This window comes from Mesoplodon bidens, assembly GCF_964165515.1.
Source record: "Mesoplodon bidens genome assembly, chromosome: 17".
NCBI classification, from domain to species: domain Eukaryota; kingdom Metazoa; phylum Chordata; class Mammalia; order Artiodactyla; family Ziphiidae; genus Mesoplodon; species Mesoplodon bidens.
The window spans coordinates 5,276,541-5,291,272 of record NC_138174.1 but is presented as its reverse complement, the minus strand read 5'-3'; the positions used below and the strand labels follow the sequence as shown (position 1 = coordinate 5,291,272).

The window sequence follows — 14,732 nt, the reverse complement described above, 5'->3', positions numbered from 1 at the left end:
TCTTTTAAAAGCACCGCTTAAAACGTACATATTCCCCCCCCAAAATTAAATGTAGAAAAACTGTTCTGTCTCAGGAATGAGTTTGAGAATGCACAAGGAAACCACAGAGACAACTTTTCAACCTCTGGTTATGGATAGGGAGCACTGAATTCAAGAGGATTTGGAGATTTCCCTACACTGTTCACTTAAAGGACCACAGGTGCAGTGCTATCAGTTTCTTGGTAAATTTCTAGCCCTTTTCATAAATATGGTTACTGGCCAGATTGCTAAAACTTAAATTTGTCACCCAAACAAGTAAAGTATAGGATTTACAAGTATTTTATTTTTTGAGACATTTTGAGAAAGGACCACAAGTGCAGCACACCAAAACATAAGTGGAACTAGTTTTAATAATCTCTGAAAACTTTGAAGTTCTAGATTTATTGTGAAACCAACTTCCAAACAAGACAGGATGAAATCAGCACATATGTATGCTACACCGCTGACGCAGCTTAAACTTGCCAAGGCGTCTTCGGAGCGTTCCCTTTGAACTCTTTCCTCGGAGCCTCAGGTGATTTCCGCTGTCACAACAGCGGCCTGTCCTCAGCCCCGTCTCTGCACCAGCCCAGGCCCGGGTGCCGGGACGGTCACACTCGCCCTGCGTCCCGGCCTCACCGCTTGCTGGATCGCTTCTGGGACTTCTCCGGGCTGCCCCGCTTCCCCGGCGGAGAACGACGGGCTTGGCCTCGAGCGTGGACCCTGTGCCTGTACGGGTGGGTTCTGTGCTTCTGCCGGCTTTCCTCCTTCGGGTCCTGGCTTTTCTCAGGTTCCTTACTGCCCTCTTTTTGTTCGTGGTCTTGCTCTTTCTGGGAGGGCAGTGTGTTCTTAATTGTGTTAAGTAGAAATCTTTTGTTTGCACCAGCAAGAGGACACTTCATCCTGGGGGAAAAAACAATCACAAATCAAACACTGACTCCAAAGCTGAACCCTCCGCTCCTGGCAAGTGCCAAAGAACTCTGCTTCCACAGAATCGAGTTTCTGAATTTGTTCAGCTTTCCTTGCATGCCACCTAGTGTAAACTCTGAGCACAAGGGGGAAAACCCCAGACACGTAGAATTCTGGAGACAGACTGGCTGGACCTTATCTGAAGACTTTAACCCTTTCTTCCTTGTTGGGACTAACTTTCCCAACAAGTACCACAATGTTATGTATAGGTGTTGACCACAACCCAAATTACCTGAGTCATTTAATAGTATCTCCTTATACCATAAATGCCTGATTTGACCAGAATCTGCATTTTTAGTTAAATTTATGGTGGCTTGTTTTTAAATATCAAAGAAGAAGGATCAGTCCCTCCCTGAGGAACAAAAAAAGTATAGCTTGCTATATCTTGAATACTGGAGCTACATGATCTACTCTAGAAATAAAAATATCTAAAGAATCTATTAAATGCAGTAATCACCTTTTACCCTCTAAAAAAGTTTCTATTTCAGGACTTTGTGTTTCAGAGTCTGTGCTCTGTCCAGGAGCACTGTTCACACATCTACCCTCTGGGTGAATTTCTGTGCAGTGTACATTTCAGGGGCTCCGTGAGTCAAGTTCACCCAGGAGGAAGGATGTAACTGGTTAAATCGTTAATTTACATGTTTAGGTATATTTATATACTCAGTATTTGTTTTATTTTTCAGGTGTAGTAAACCTTTCATTTTAGAAAAGAAAACCCCACACAGATGAAAACCTGAATACTTCTCTTGGCCTTGAGCCAAGGAGGATGCTGATCCGTCCAAATCATGTTACTCAGGGTGGCTGGTAGTAAACAAAACTGAGTGTAGTATTCCATAATCTCCATCTTTGTATCAAACTTTGATTCAAGGAGAATCCCACGCAGTACCTCAAAAGCAACCCACCAGCAGCCCCACTGCAGTCATTTTCTCGTGGAAGAGACATGTAAGGGGTCACTAGCCAAGTGTCCCTGTTATGGAGGTCAGGCCACCTCAGGCAACCAGAATGGCACTGAATCTGTTAGTAAAAGGAGGAGGAAAGGGGCTTGCCTGGTGGCGCAGCAGTTGAGAGTTCGCCTGCCGATGCAAGGGACACGGGTTCGTGCCCCAGTCCGGGAAGATCCCACATGCCGCGGAGCGGCTGGGCCCGTGAGCCACGGCCACTGAGCTTGCGCATCCGGAGCCCGTGCTCCACAACGGAAGAGGCCACAACGGTGAGAGGCCCACGTACCGCAAAAAAAAAAAAAAAAAAAAAAAAAGGAGGAGGGGAAAAAAGAAAAGAAAATGGCTCCTGCTGTGAATAAGCAGCTCTTGAGCCTGCGTGGAGGGAAAGTACCCGCGAGGTCTCGGAAGTGGTGTGCGCGCCCACGTGCTGGTGTGCTTAACGCTCAGGCTGGGAAGCGTGACGGGGAATGAGCGGCGGTGAGGAGGAGACGGACTCAGGGAGCAAAGGACGCAGGGAGCAGCAGAAGTCGTGGGAACGCTGGGTGGGGACGGCACCGGAGATTTGGTTTTCTTCTACTGCTGAAGTTCAGAAGCCACAGTGATGAGCAAAGAAGAAAGGCAACAACAGAGAGCAAAGAAAACCCCCGGTTCTGCGTGAGGCAGGGGGAGGCTGAGCTTCCAGAAAAGCACGCCAGCATGACGCTCCTCAGGGGCCCCAAGGCACAGCCACGTGTACCTCCCAGAGATGCAGGGTCAGGACGCCTGTGCAGTTAGGAGGGACGGCCAGGCTCTGACCTCAGTGACTTTACAGGATCATCAGTGCATCCAGGCACTGACTGGCTGACGACACCTGGACCCCCGCATTTGCAAGCTCTGCAAAGATTCAGAAGAGCACGACACACGCGTGTGTTACAGGGCGGCACAACTGCACCAGCCTGCGGGAGGGGACTGCCCTGCAATGCGGAACACAGAGAGCCCAGGCGCCCCTCTTTGCCAGCTGTGGCCAGGGCTCAGTGTAGGAGCCAATCATCTTCATGAGCAACGGAGTACCGATCTCTCTTGGACGGGGCGGACTAGAAACGGCTGGTGCAAGACAGCCAGCTACAGAAGAACTCTGGGGCCTTTTCAGTGCAGTGGGCCGTCAGTGCTGGTAAAACTGGCCAGTTCTTGTCTGGATTAAACAAAGAAAGAAGGTGATGACTGCCAGATGGGACAGTAACCCAAGATATTAAAACCTTTGGAAACTGCTGGCACATTCAACTGCACTTTGCCATCTTCCACGTGAGGTCATCCCCGGCACCACGTGCTTGCCTGAGATGGACAGAGCTCCCCCTGGGCTAGAGACCGGCAGGGTTCATGCTGTGAGCGGGGGCCACATCGGAGGAGGCATCCCTAGCGCCCCGCTGCTCGTGTAACCCGCCGACTCAACACAGGGACCAGAAGAGCTAGCGTAGGATGAGGTGGTGTTCTGGAACAAGGTCCACAAGGAAACCGGCCTTTACATTGCTTTTTCACATCGAAGATGCGAGTTTTAATGCCGTTGTGCCTAGGTTGTGTCCACCTTCAAGGTGAAAAGTCAAGCATGGCTTGGAGAGAACTTGGTTTACTTGGGTTGGGGGAGGAGTGGGGGGGTATGAAAGTGACTCCCCCAGATACGCCAGGACACATTTTAGACATGGTGACAAGTGCTCACCCACACTCCACCGATACATGAGGTAGGACAACGAGACTGGGGGGCGGCGGGGGGGGAGCAGTTGAGGGCAGATGTGAAGGGACACATGGCAAATGATTCCATATAAAGGAAGTATAAAATCTGCACTGAATGTACTGAAGCATAAGGAGAATAACATCAATGCTGAACGTGAGGAAGTCCCTGGCAGAGAGCGGCTCTGGCCTATAATGTGGTCATTGATTTTGCGGAATCTCACCGCCAGTTGTCCTACGGCTACAAAGTCATACAACACAGTATACACACGTGCTCTGGAATCATAGGCCAGACCTTGGGCATGTTAAATAATCTCCCTGTTGTCTCTCATCTATTTAATGGGGACAATAGTGACCATTTTAGGGGACCGGATGCAGATCAAAGGAGTGAGAATGTGCTCAGAACAATGCCTGACACGCAACAAGTGCTTGGTAAAGGTTAGCTCAGTGCGCGTCCTAGTCTTCCGACTCAATTCGCTTTGTGACCATGGGAAAGTTACTTAATGCCTCTGTGCCTTACTTTTCTATTTGTAAATGGAAGCAATAGAAGTATCCACCTATTGCAAGGGTCTAATGAGATAATGCATAAAGCACTTAGCACAGGGCCTGGCATATGGTAAATCTTCAATAAATGTTACCTATGGGGCTATGATTTCTTATGCATAAGTCCAAAATTTGGAAACCAAGTTTTTTTTTTGTTTTTGTTTTTTTTTTTGCGGTACGCGGGCCTCTCATGGTTGTGGCCTCTCCCGTTGCGGAGCACAGGCTCTGGATGCGCAGGCTCAGTGGCCATGGCTCACGGGCCCAGCCGCTCCGTGGCATGTGGGATCTTCCCAGACCGGGGTGCGAACCCGTGTCCCCTGCATCGGCAGGCGGACTCTCAACCACTGCGCCACCAGGGAAGCCCCCAAGTTCTTTTTCTGATACGACAACTCGTTTGGCAGCCAGACCTGGCCTGACCTGACGCTGGGCACTTCTTTCTACTCTGTATCCCGTTTGAGGGAAGCGTTCATATGCTATGTTGAGGAAATGATCAGGTGTTGAACAAGTACCATTGGGTTATTTGTTGTGCACGCTGTCTGGGCTATAGTACCTATCTAAAATATGAAAATATCTAAATTTAGAAACTTATATGGATCCGAGGGCTTTAAACAAGGGATTGTGGACCCATATTATTACTATTCACTCTCCCTTCATGAAAAAGAATATATATAGCACTCAAGTTAATACATCAGGGATTCGTCCATGATGGAAACTCAAGACAGCTAAGTCTCAAATCACCTGGGATAATAAGTTAATCAAGAACAGAGAAGAATGTCTAATGTTTCTCCATGAAAAAAAATGATTAAAAAATGAAAAGAACCTGAGCCATCAAGAAAAAACGAATAAGATGTTTTACAGAAATGTTCATAAAAATGGTTACAATTTTAAAGTTTTGATACTTCAGATGGTTAAACTTCTGTATCTGCAAGTTTCACTTTCCAGGATATCTCAATTCTCCATTGATACCAGAGTCAGTGGGCTACTGGGTAGTACCTCTGAGCTTATCATTTGCATTTCCTAATGGTCTATAGACTCTGTTTGTAGATGGTCCTCGGGTATAAATAACACTGGAGGCTGGAGTAAGTGGGTGGTCTCGAAGGTCCTTCCACTTTTGAGTTTCTCCACGCACGTTCTGTATGTTGGCCCTTCAGAAAGTGACCGTCCTCTCCTTCATCACATTAGGAAATTATTTCATTGCTCTCTGTCTCCTTGTTTCTCAGCTCTCTTTTAGTGCCATGTTTTTCTGTATCTGAGATGACACAATAAGCTAGCGTTAGATCCTCAACCGTCCTAAAGCCTTCTTTATATCAGCATCGAGGCAAAAGCCTGAGCCCTGCGGCACGGGCACAGGCCTGGCTGCGGGGTGGGTCTGTACCGGCTTTGTCCCTGGCTGCGCCCAAGGATGTGGGGTGGGGACCACAGGAGGCCACAGGATGGGCAGCTCCTTTCCTGTGGAACTCTGACCCCAACTCTGTTGACTTTCTCACGCTGGCTAGTTACTTTTGTTTTGGGTTCATTTTTGATTTTAGAAAGTTATACTAGCTCATGTGGGAAGAGCCAGATTTAAGGTGCTAACAACATAAATGGATATAAAAGTCTAAATAGAATGAGACTGGTTAAAACTGCTCTAGAAAGTACCCATGACAGCACTGTCAGACTCAAGAGCCGGCATCCTATCCACGTTAAACCTGACAAGGGGAGCGAGTCCCTTCACTTTCAAAGCTGTGAGCCCAGAGGCTGAGATGAAGGGCTCCGCGGCCAGGGCTATAAGCTTTTCAGCTTCTTTCCCTTTTTCTCGAGTAGGCATGCTGTGTAACACTGTGTAACGCCATCTGCAAAAATGAGGCTCTTTCTCCCCGCAGGTATCATACTCAAACTAGGAAAACCAGTAAATTATAAAACAAATCTAGAGAACAGAGTTTGGAAAGATAAATGCAGTTTCTTTTTCTTTTTGATTTTCATACTTCTGTCTTTCTGCTGCTGAAGGACAGAGGTAGTAATAGCTAACGTTCTGCAGATACAGACCTGCCACGTTTGTGTCTCAAGTAGTTTCATGGGCTTCCCTGGTGGCGCAGTGGTTGAGAGTCCGCCTGCCGATGCAGGGGACACGGGTTCGTGCCCCGGTCCGGGAGGATCCCACATGCCGCGGAGCGGCTGGGCCCGTGAGCCATGGCCACTGAGCCTGCGCGTCCGGAGCCTGTGCTCCGCAACGGGAGAGGCCACAGCAGTGAGAGGAACGCGTACCGCAAAAAAAGAAAAAAAAATAAATTTAATCTAAAGTAGTTTCATGAATGTGACCCCTCAAATAGTGACACAGGACCACTAGCCAATGAGAACGACGACAGCGGTGTTGCTGACACTGACGAGCAGTTCCCTGTGCCCTTACGTCACCAGCGCCTCACTCCATCTCTCCGCCGTCTCCCCTCTTACAGATGCACAAGAGACAAAGCGCCTTATCCAGGATCCCAAGCTGGAAGGACGTGGAGCTGGGACTGGAACCAGAGTCCGCCTTCCCAGCACCATCCCAGCTGGAACAGAAGGGGCAGACGAGAGAAAGGCACCTGCGGAGCCAGCAGACGGCCCAGAGCAGGCAGGGAAGGAAACCGCGGGTGACAAGCTGTCCGCGCGCTGGCCGCCGGGGCTGCTCCGTTTGGGACAGACTCCTAGAGGCAGATCTAAGTCGGCTAAGAGCGCTGGCCGTGCGGGAGCCCAGGTGAGTCTGACACAGACAAGGACCAAGGCACCGAACTCCTTGCACACACGTGACTTGGAGATTTGTGAAGTATATCAGGCTGTGGGAAACTATGGTTCCTCTTCTTCTGTTTAGGGAAATAGAGGCTTGGGATCGTGGAAGCCGGGTTCAGTGCACTGCGCCCCGATTCATTCCTTTATTCTACGGCCAGAGCCCTTTCCACGCCAGCAAACGGCATCTTATCTTCCATTCTGCACGTTGCTTTGCATGATCACGGATGTACGTCTAAAGTAACAGCCGCAGAAAGAAGCACAGCTACACTTCAACACTCCAAGGAACCAGGTAATACTTTTGATCTGATGCTGTGGTTGGTTACAGCTCATCTTGTTTAACACGCCGTGAACACCGTAACCACCCACGGCGCCACGGGTTATACTTTGGCAATCAAAGCCTTAGCCATCGAGAAGGTCTTTTATAGTGTTTTAATCCCCACAGCGACTCTGTTAATCCTTAATTACACTGCATACAACAGGCCTGAGGCCTGAGGCAGGTTTTCAGTATGCTCCGTCTCCACCACTACACCCAAAAGTAATGAAAAATCGTTGACATACGTGTACATATATATCTGCAGTATTTATTTTTAAAAATCTGAGAACCTTTCATATGTAAGGCACTGTGCTAGGTCCTGCAGCAAAAATAAATACCAGGCTACCTGTCTGTGTGGACGCTCTTTAGGAGACGGCCAGGAGGAACAGAAGGTGTGACCAGGCAAGGGTCAGAGGCGTGGGTGTGAGTAGCAGGGCCCTGGGATGGATAGGGCATGATCCCTGGCCCCCTGCTCCCTCTGTAGGACAGGTCGTGTCTGTAGCCGTGTAAGCCAACGAGAGCTCATTCAGGGCTCCCTGATCCACTTTCATAACCAGACAGGAAGGGGATGTGAAGGTGGGATGCAGGGGCAGGACTCACGGCGCTGTGTGCTGGCAGAACCACAGAAGGGAGGCTCTAGACAAGAAGGATCCGTGCTGGTCCTATCCGCAGTTAACCAGGACTTAGGAAACCTCTTTGGGCTCCACGTTCTTTAACTGGAAAATAAAGGCTCTGGATCTCCGCGGCCCTGAAATACTGCCAGGAGCCTCACCCACAAGTCGGTGTGAAACTCGAGCCCTCCCTGCCCTCCCCGCTGGTTCCAGCGTGTGGTCTGATGCTCAGCTGCAGGCTTGTCCGCGTCCACCTGTGCGTGAGCAACTTCAGGGCCGGGACAGTGAGGCTTCTGTACCGCTGCCTGTGCCTGGCCTCTTAACATACCGACTGGTACTGAGCGAATCTTCAAACGAATAAAAACACCACGTGCCTCAGTGGAGACTGGGGCAATGATTTGCTTCCCAATAATCAAAAGCTGATTACGTAAAGTGGAAGGAAATGTCGGTGGTGCTCCCCCATTCACCAGATGGACCCCAAGCCAAACAGAAAAGCACCAAAAACGTCATTCCCCTTAAAACAACTGGGTAAAGAAAACTGAAAAATCATTTTCTCTCAAATTCAATCTTTGGAAGTTTTTGTACCAAAACATAAGCCTCTCCAACGTATAAGGCTGAAATCATACAGGCAGTAGACTCAAGCATTATACTGGGCAAATATCAGCTGAAGTGAACGTGACCAGAATAAAAACAGCTTTGTAGACAATGAAGCTGAGCAAACTTCTGAAATTTGTCCTTATAAATTCCTTTATGTTGACTGAAAGGAAGTCACGAGGGCCAATATTTCAGCTTCTCTGAGGCTTCTGTTAAGAACAGCTTCTCAAGAGATTCTTTTGCTGAAATACATCCAAGGAAGTATATAGCACCAAATGGTTTCGTTCTTTACAGTACAAACAATGGCATCCCAGTTGCATTTTCTTTAGTTCAGCAGTCTCTTTCTGGCAACGGCTCAGCTACCTCACTTAAGATCTCTCTCATGCAGTATCCAAGAGGAGAAAATAATGTCACTCACTCTAGTTCTGTTTCAGATTTTAAAGCCAATGTGAAGATCTTCTAGATGCTTAGAAACGCAGACCATCGCCCGCTAGTAACTGGCCGATTGTCTGCTCCTTTTGGGTATCTGTCCACTTGACAGGCATGGGTCTTGGGACTCCTGTGGCTGGCCACCTGGCCACCTGTCTGCTCCTGGGAGGAGTGTGGGAATGCTCCCAATTCTGCAGAGCAGGTTGGTATCATTCTTTTTAATAAATAGGGATTAGCATAGTGTTTTTCACATTTGTGTGCACTTTAGAATCACCTGGGTATCTTTTTAAAACCCCAAAGCTCAGGCCGTACCCCTAACTAATAATCTTTGATGGTGGGAAACAGATACTTGTATTTTTGGAAGCTCCTCAGATGATTTCAAATGTGCAGGTAAATTTGGGAACCACTGGGTTAGTGGTTAAGAGTTTTATTTACACATACACACACACACACACACGCACGCATGCACTTATTTAAACAGATGTAGAACCAGGTGTTGCCCTGGAATGAGCAGGATGGGAAAGGCGTTCTTTGTCCCAGCACCGTGGGCAGAAGCAAGTCATGGGTTTCCTTGGACCAGACCTCCCTTCACAGCCCGTCCCTGTTAGGTGTGCTGGACCAACAGCTGCCTCGAGGAAACGTCCTGTGAGACCGTTTGAGCTGCAGGGTGACCTAGCTGGGTCAGCTAGCTGTCACTTCCAGGAAAAGAGCTCACAGTACTCACTGCTGACGACAAAGCTGAAGCCTTCGAATGGAAGAAAAGTAGACTTCTGGGAAACAGTGAACGTGACAGTGTCCCAACGCTTAAATGACTTTTCTGATGAGATGAGTGGTGATGTTCACAAATGTGTTTTAAAAATATTATATAATGAAACGTGTCAACATTTGGAGGAGCTTCATAACTCAGCGAACCAATTTCCAGATGACCAGTTCATGATATTACAAGAGCATGCATGAGTGGAAGATCCAGTAGAAGTGCAAGGTAGACCAAGGGATTTTATTGTAACAGCATATGAAAATCCACATTATTAAAAAGAATGTGAAGAAACTACCACTTGCTGAGGTTACTTGCAAGTAGTGATGCAGTATAAAAGAATACCACCATTTTCTGAAAATGCTTCCTTTTCCAAATACGTATCTGTGTGAAATCAGAGTCTCTTCATATACGTCAACCAAAATAACATATTACAACAGATTGACTGCAGAGGCAGATAGGAAAATCCAGGTGTCTTTGATAAGCCAGACATTAAAGAGGTTTGCAAAAATATTAAACAGTGCCACTCTACGGAATAGGTAAATTTTTGCAAACATAGCTATTTTTATAAAAATATTATCTACACATGTAACATGTTTATAATTTTTTTTAATCAACAAATACTTTAAAGTTGCTCAGTTTTAATGTCTAATACAGTAAATACCGATAGATATAACCCATGTAAAAAAGTTCTGTGGGGTCCTCAGTAATTTTCAAGAGTGTAAAGGATCCTAAAGACCCAAACGTTTGAGAACTACTGTTATGAGAGTTGAAAAAAAATAGCAGTCTCAACAGGAATGCTTGCTTGTCTTGTCACCTCATGGGAGAGTGTGAGTTTCCCATCCTGTTCTCCCAGGATCCACCTCTTATAAATCTGGAGCGTCTTACTTTGTCTGCCATTTTTTACTCTCTTTTCAACATCCTTCTCCCGCCCTTCTTGGGAAGAGGCTGCTAGTTGCCCCCCAATATCCGTTCTTCCTTTCTTCTGTAGTAAAAGAACCTCAGATTTTATCTGGCACATGACTGACTGAGAAAAAAAGACTGAGTTCCTGGCCTTGTAGCTGGTGTAGACATGAGACTAAATTCTGGCCAATGGGGTCCATGTAGAAATGGCACAGACGACTCCTGGGAAGTGTGCTTGAAGGGGGCGGGGGCATGCCTCTTCCTCTTCTTCCTTTCTGCTAACTAACATGTGGAAAAGAATCGCACCCTTTGGTTGGGAGACTTGGAAAACTGGAAGGAGCCCGGGTCCTCCATAACTCTGGAACAGCCAGTCTAACTGATACGATACCCAGAGAGTAGGTCAGTCAGTACCCGACAAATCTCAAGCTGGCCTGTGCATATGGCAACTCTCCTCAGCAAAAGCAGAGCTGATGTTGACAGACGAGTTCTTTGACCCTCAGAAAGTTCTACCAAGCCAGTAAGTGGCCCTAAGGTTGTCAGGATAAATGACTTCCATCAGGGGAGCTGCCGGGTAACAAGTGACCCCCTTCACCACTCCTCATCTGGCAAGAACCCTGACTGATATTTTCTCATCCACTTGTCAAGTCATCGGAATTTATGATTTAGCTTTAGGCTGATTCTTTCACAAAAGGTATTAAAATGGACCAGTGACTACTGTCAGCCGATCAAGGTCCTGCCTTACACCAAAACCCAAAGCAGCCTGCCCCTACCAAAGTCTGCATGAATCTAATTCATATTAGTAGAGGCACCTTATCTCTCCTCTCTTAAGGACAGAGGGCTGGAAAGAAGATAAGAGAAGTAAGAAATAACATGTATTGGTGAAGACGTGAAGAAAACGGGACACTTGTGCGCTGTTGGTGGGAATGTAAATTGGTGCAGCCACTACGGAAAGCAGTATGGAGCTTCCTCAAAAAATTAAAAAATAGAACTACCGTATGATCCAGCAATTCTACTTCTGGGTATTTATCTGAAGAAAAAGAAAACACTAACTCGAAAAGATACCTGCACCCACGTGTTCATTGCAGCTTTATTTACAACAGCCGAGATATGGAAACAAGCTAAGTGTCCACTGATGCGTGAATGGATAAATTGTGGTATACACATACAATGGAATACTATTCAGGCATAAAAAAAGAATGAAATCTTGCCATGTGTGGCAACACGGATGGACCTTGAGGACGTTACGCTAAGTGAAATAAGTCTAACAGAGAAGGACAGATACCGTATGATCTCACTTATATGTGGAATCCTAAAAAAAAAAAAAAATCAAGCTCATAGATAACAGAGAGCAGATTGGTGGTCGCCAGAGGCAGGGGTAGGGCAGTCAAGGGGTCAAAAGGTAAAAGGAAAAAAGCCAACCACATAGGTGGTTATATACACCAACTCAGGAGATCTGACGAATCAACAATTAACTGGAGCAGTCAACCATTTAAACCTATGTTCCTCCTTAGTTAGTTCCAGCTAGAAAAAAAAAAGGATACGCTCATTCTTGTAAATACAACTTCTAATTTTTAAGGAATTATAATTCTGTCACTGACAAATAAGATTTGTAACTGCAATTTAAAAATAGCAATGTCGTATCTAAAAATCTTGTGGGATATTTAAAAATATGGCATTTAAATTTACACGTGAAAAAAACTGTATCTGAGGAAAAATTCATAGACATGGTAGAAAACGTTGACCATTCAATGAGTATCCTTTGTCTGAAATTGGCATTGAAACTGATATTCACTCCACCTGGCCTGGTACATCTAGAACATTTTATTTATTTTAGTCCAGACCAGTTAGATGGCACTTTATATGGCAATAGAAAATCCAAACAAACGAAAAAAGGAGTTAAGAGCAGATTTAACTAACATTTAGTAACTGACTGCTCCATGCCGGGAACTATGCTGAGTGTTTCCACATACATTATCTCACCAAATTTTTACATATCCTTCTAGGAGGTCGCTATTTCACTGAAATCTAAAATGATTACAAATGTTACACAAAGATTGACTCACATTGGATCATTTCATCTTATTATATCACTGCATCCATAAATATATCAGAATGAACTTCTAAAAGATAATAGCTTTTAAAAAATAAAATAACAGCCATCCTATTATCACACCTAAAAAAAAATCAACATCAGTTCCTTAATATCATCAAATACCCTTGTTTCAATTAGTTTGGATAAGGATCCAAACAAGGTATACACATGGATGTGTCCCAAATCTATTAAGTCATAGGATACTCCTCCTCCTTTTCTCCTTGCAATTCATTTGTTAAAGCAACTGGTTGGTTTGTCCTGTAGAATTCCCCACATTTTTGTAATTTTATCTCTATAATATCATTTAGTATGTTCCTCTGACCTCTATTTCCTGAAAACTAGTAGTTCTAACGAGAGACTTGATCAGATTCATGTTCAAGTTCTTTACAAGGATGTCCCATAAGTGGTGGTACCCTCTTCCTATTGCATCTTCTTGTGGTATAAAGATTGATGGATGAGTCCAGGTGTCGTCAGCCCGACCCACTCCTCAGAAAGTTCCCCACCAGCTTCTCATCTGATAGATTTAGCAACCGTTGATGATCTTTGCCTAGATCCAGTGTATCGTTAGGGACTGTAGAATAACGACATTCTTTTTATTCTTAAATCAGGTTTACTGAGGTATAGTTTATACAAACTAAAATTTATCCTTTTAAGTAAATAGTGTGATGAGTTTTGACAAATGTGTGTAGTCATGTCATCATCACAACAGTCAAGATATAGAGCATCCCCAGCACCCAGAAAAGTTCTGCAGTAAATTCGGTCCTTCAGCCCCCATCCCCTGGCAACCGACGAGGGGTTTTCTGTCCCTATGGTTTTGGCTTTTCTAGAAGGTCATATAAATGGAATCTTATAATGTGTAATGTTTTGAGTCTGGCTTCTTTCATGAGCATAATGCTTCTGAGATTCATCCATGCGGTGTGTATCAGCAGTTCTGTTCCTTCTCGTTATTGATGAGTAGGGAATGTATGGATGTTACAGCTGTGTATCCACTCATCAGCTGATGGTCATTTGGGTTGTTTCCAGTTCTGAGCTATCATGAATAAAACTGCTATGGACGTTACTGGACAGATTTTTGTGTGGGCTTACATTGTCAGCTCTCTGATAGGTGGTTAGAAGAAGAATTCTGTATGGCGAGTGCATATGTATAAGAAACTGCCAGTTGTTTTACATTTCCACCAACAATATGTGAGCATCCTCGTTTTTCCAGATCCTCTTCTTTATTTGGTGCTGTCAGTCTTTTTTTATTTTGGCCAATCTAGTGCATGTGTAGTGAGTAAGTAACTGTGGTTTTAATTGGCATTTTCCTGATAACGAATGATTTGAGCATCTTTTCAAATGCTTTTCGGCCAATTTGATACCATTTTTGGTGAAGTGTTTATTCAAATCTTTTGTCCATTTTTATGTATTTATTTATTTATTTATTATTTTTTAAAATTTATTTATTTATTTATTTATTTATTTATGGCTGTGTTGGCTCTTTGTTGCTGCGCGTGGGCTTTCTCTAGTTCCTGTGAGCCGGGCTACTCTTCATTGAGGTGCTCGGGCTTTTCATTGCGGTGGCTCCTCTTGTTGCGGAGCACAGGCTCTAGGCACGCGGGCTTCAGCAGTTGTGGCTCATGGGCTCTAGAGTGCAGGCTCAGTAGTTGTGGCGCACGGGCTTAGTTGCTCCGCGGCATGTGGGATCTTCCCGGACCAGGGCTTGAACCCATGTCCCCTGCACTGGCAGGCGGATTCTTAACCACTGCGCCACCAGGGAAGCCCTTTTTGTCCATTTTTAAATTAGATAGTTTGTCTTGTAATTGAGTTGTTATTCAAGTGATGATAATCTTATTCTATCGTCCTACATTTAACAGTTGCAATTCTATAAGGAAGTCTTCTTTCACCAATTATTTTGTAACTTTGAAGTATAACTTGTACAAGGAACAGGATAAATGCTTCGCTCTTCCTCACTATTTACCAGTTTTATAATAATTTGACCCCTTAGCCTCATCCAAAAGTTTCTTGATGTGATTTTTATTATGACCTTATGGATTTTAACATATTTTAGGTTATCTCAATCACTATTGCTTTATTCTTTGATGATTAAATTATCCCATCTTTGACTAGTGGGAGGCCTTTC

At 45.2% G+C, this 14,732-nt stretch overlaps 1 protein-coding gene across 1 annotated transcript in view; it reads right to left on the bottom strand.

Annotated features, from left to right (window-relative positions):
- Positions 1–371: 371 nt before the first annotated feature.
- LOC308604849 (protein POLR1D-like) overlaps positions 372–14,732 on the bottom strand; it is a 42,796-nt gene continuing 28,435 nt past the window's right edge. Inside the window, exon 3 of the mRNA XM_081214409.1 lies at positions 372–918. Coding sequence (XP_081070535.1) covers positions 651–918 — 268 coding nt within the window. The 3' untranslated portion in view covers positions 372–650. The remainder of the gene's footprint in view (positions 919–14,732) is intronic.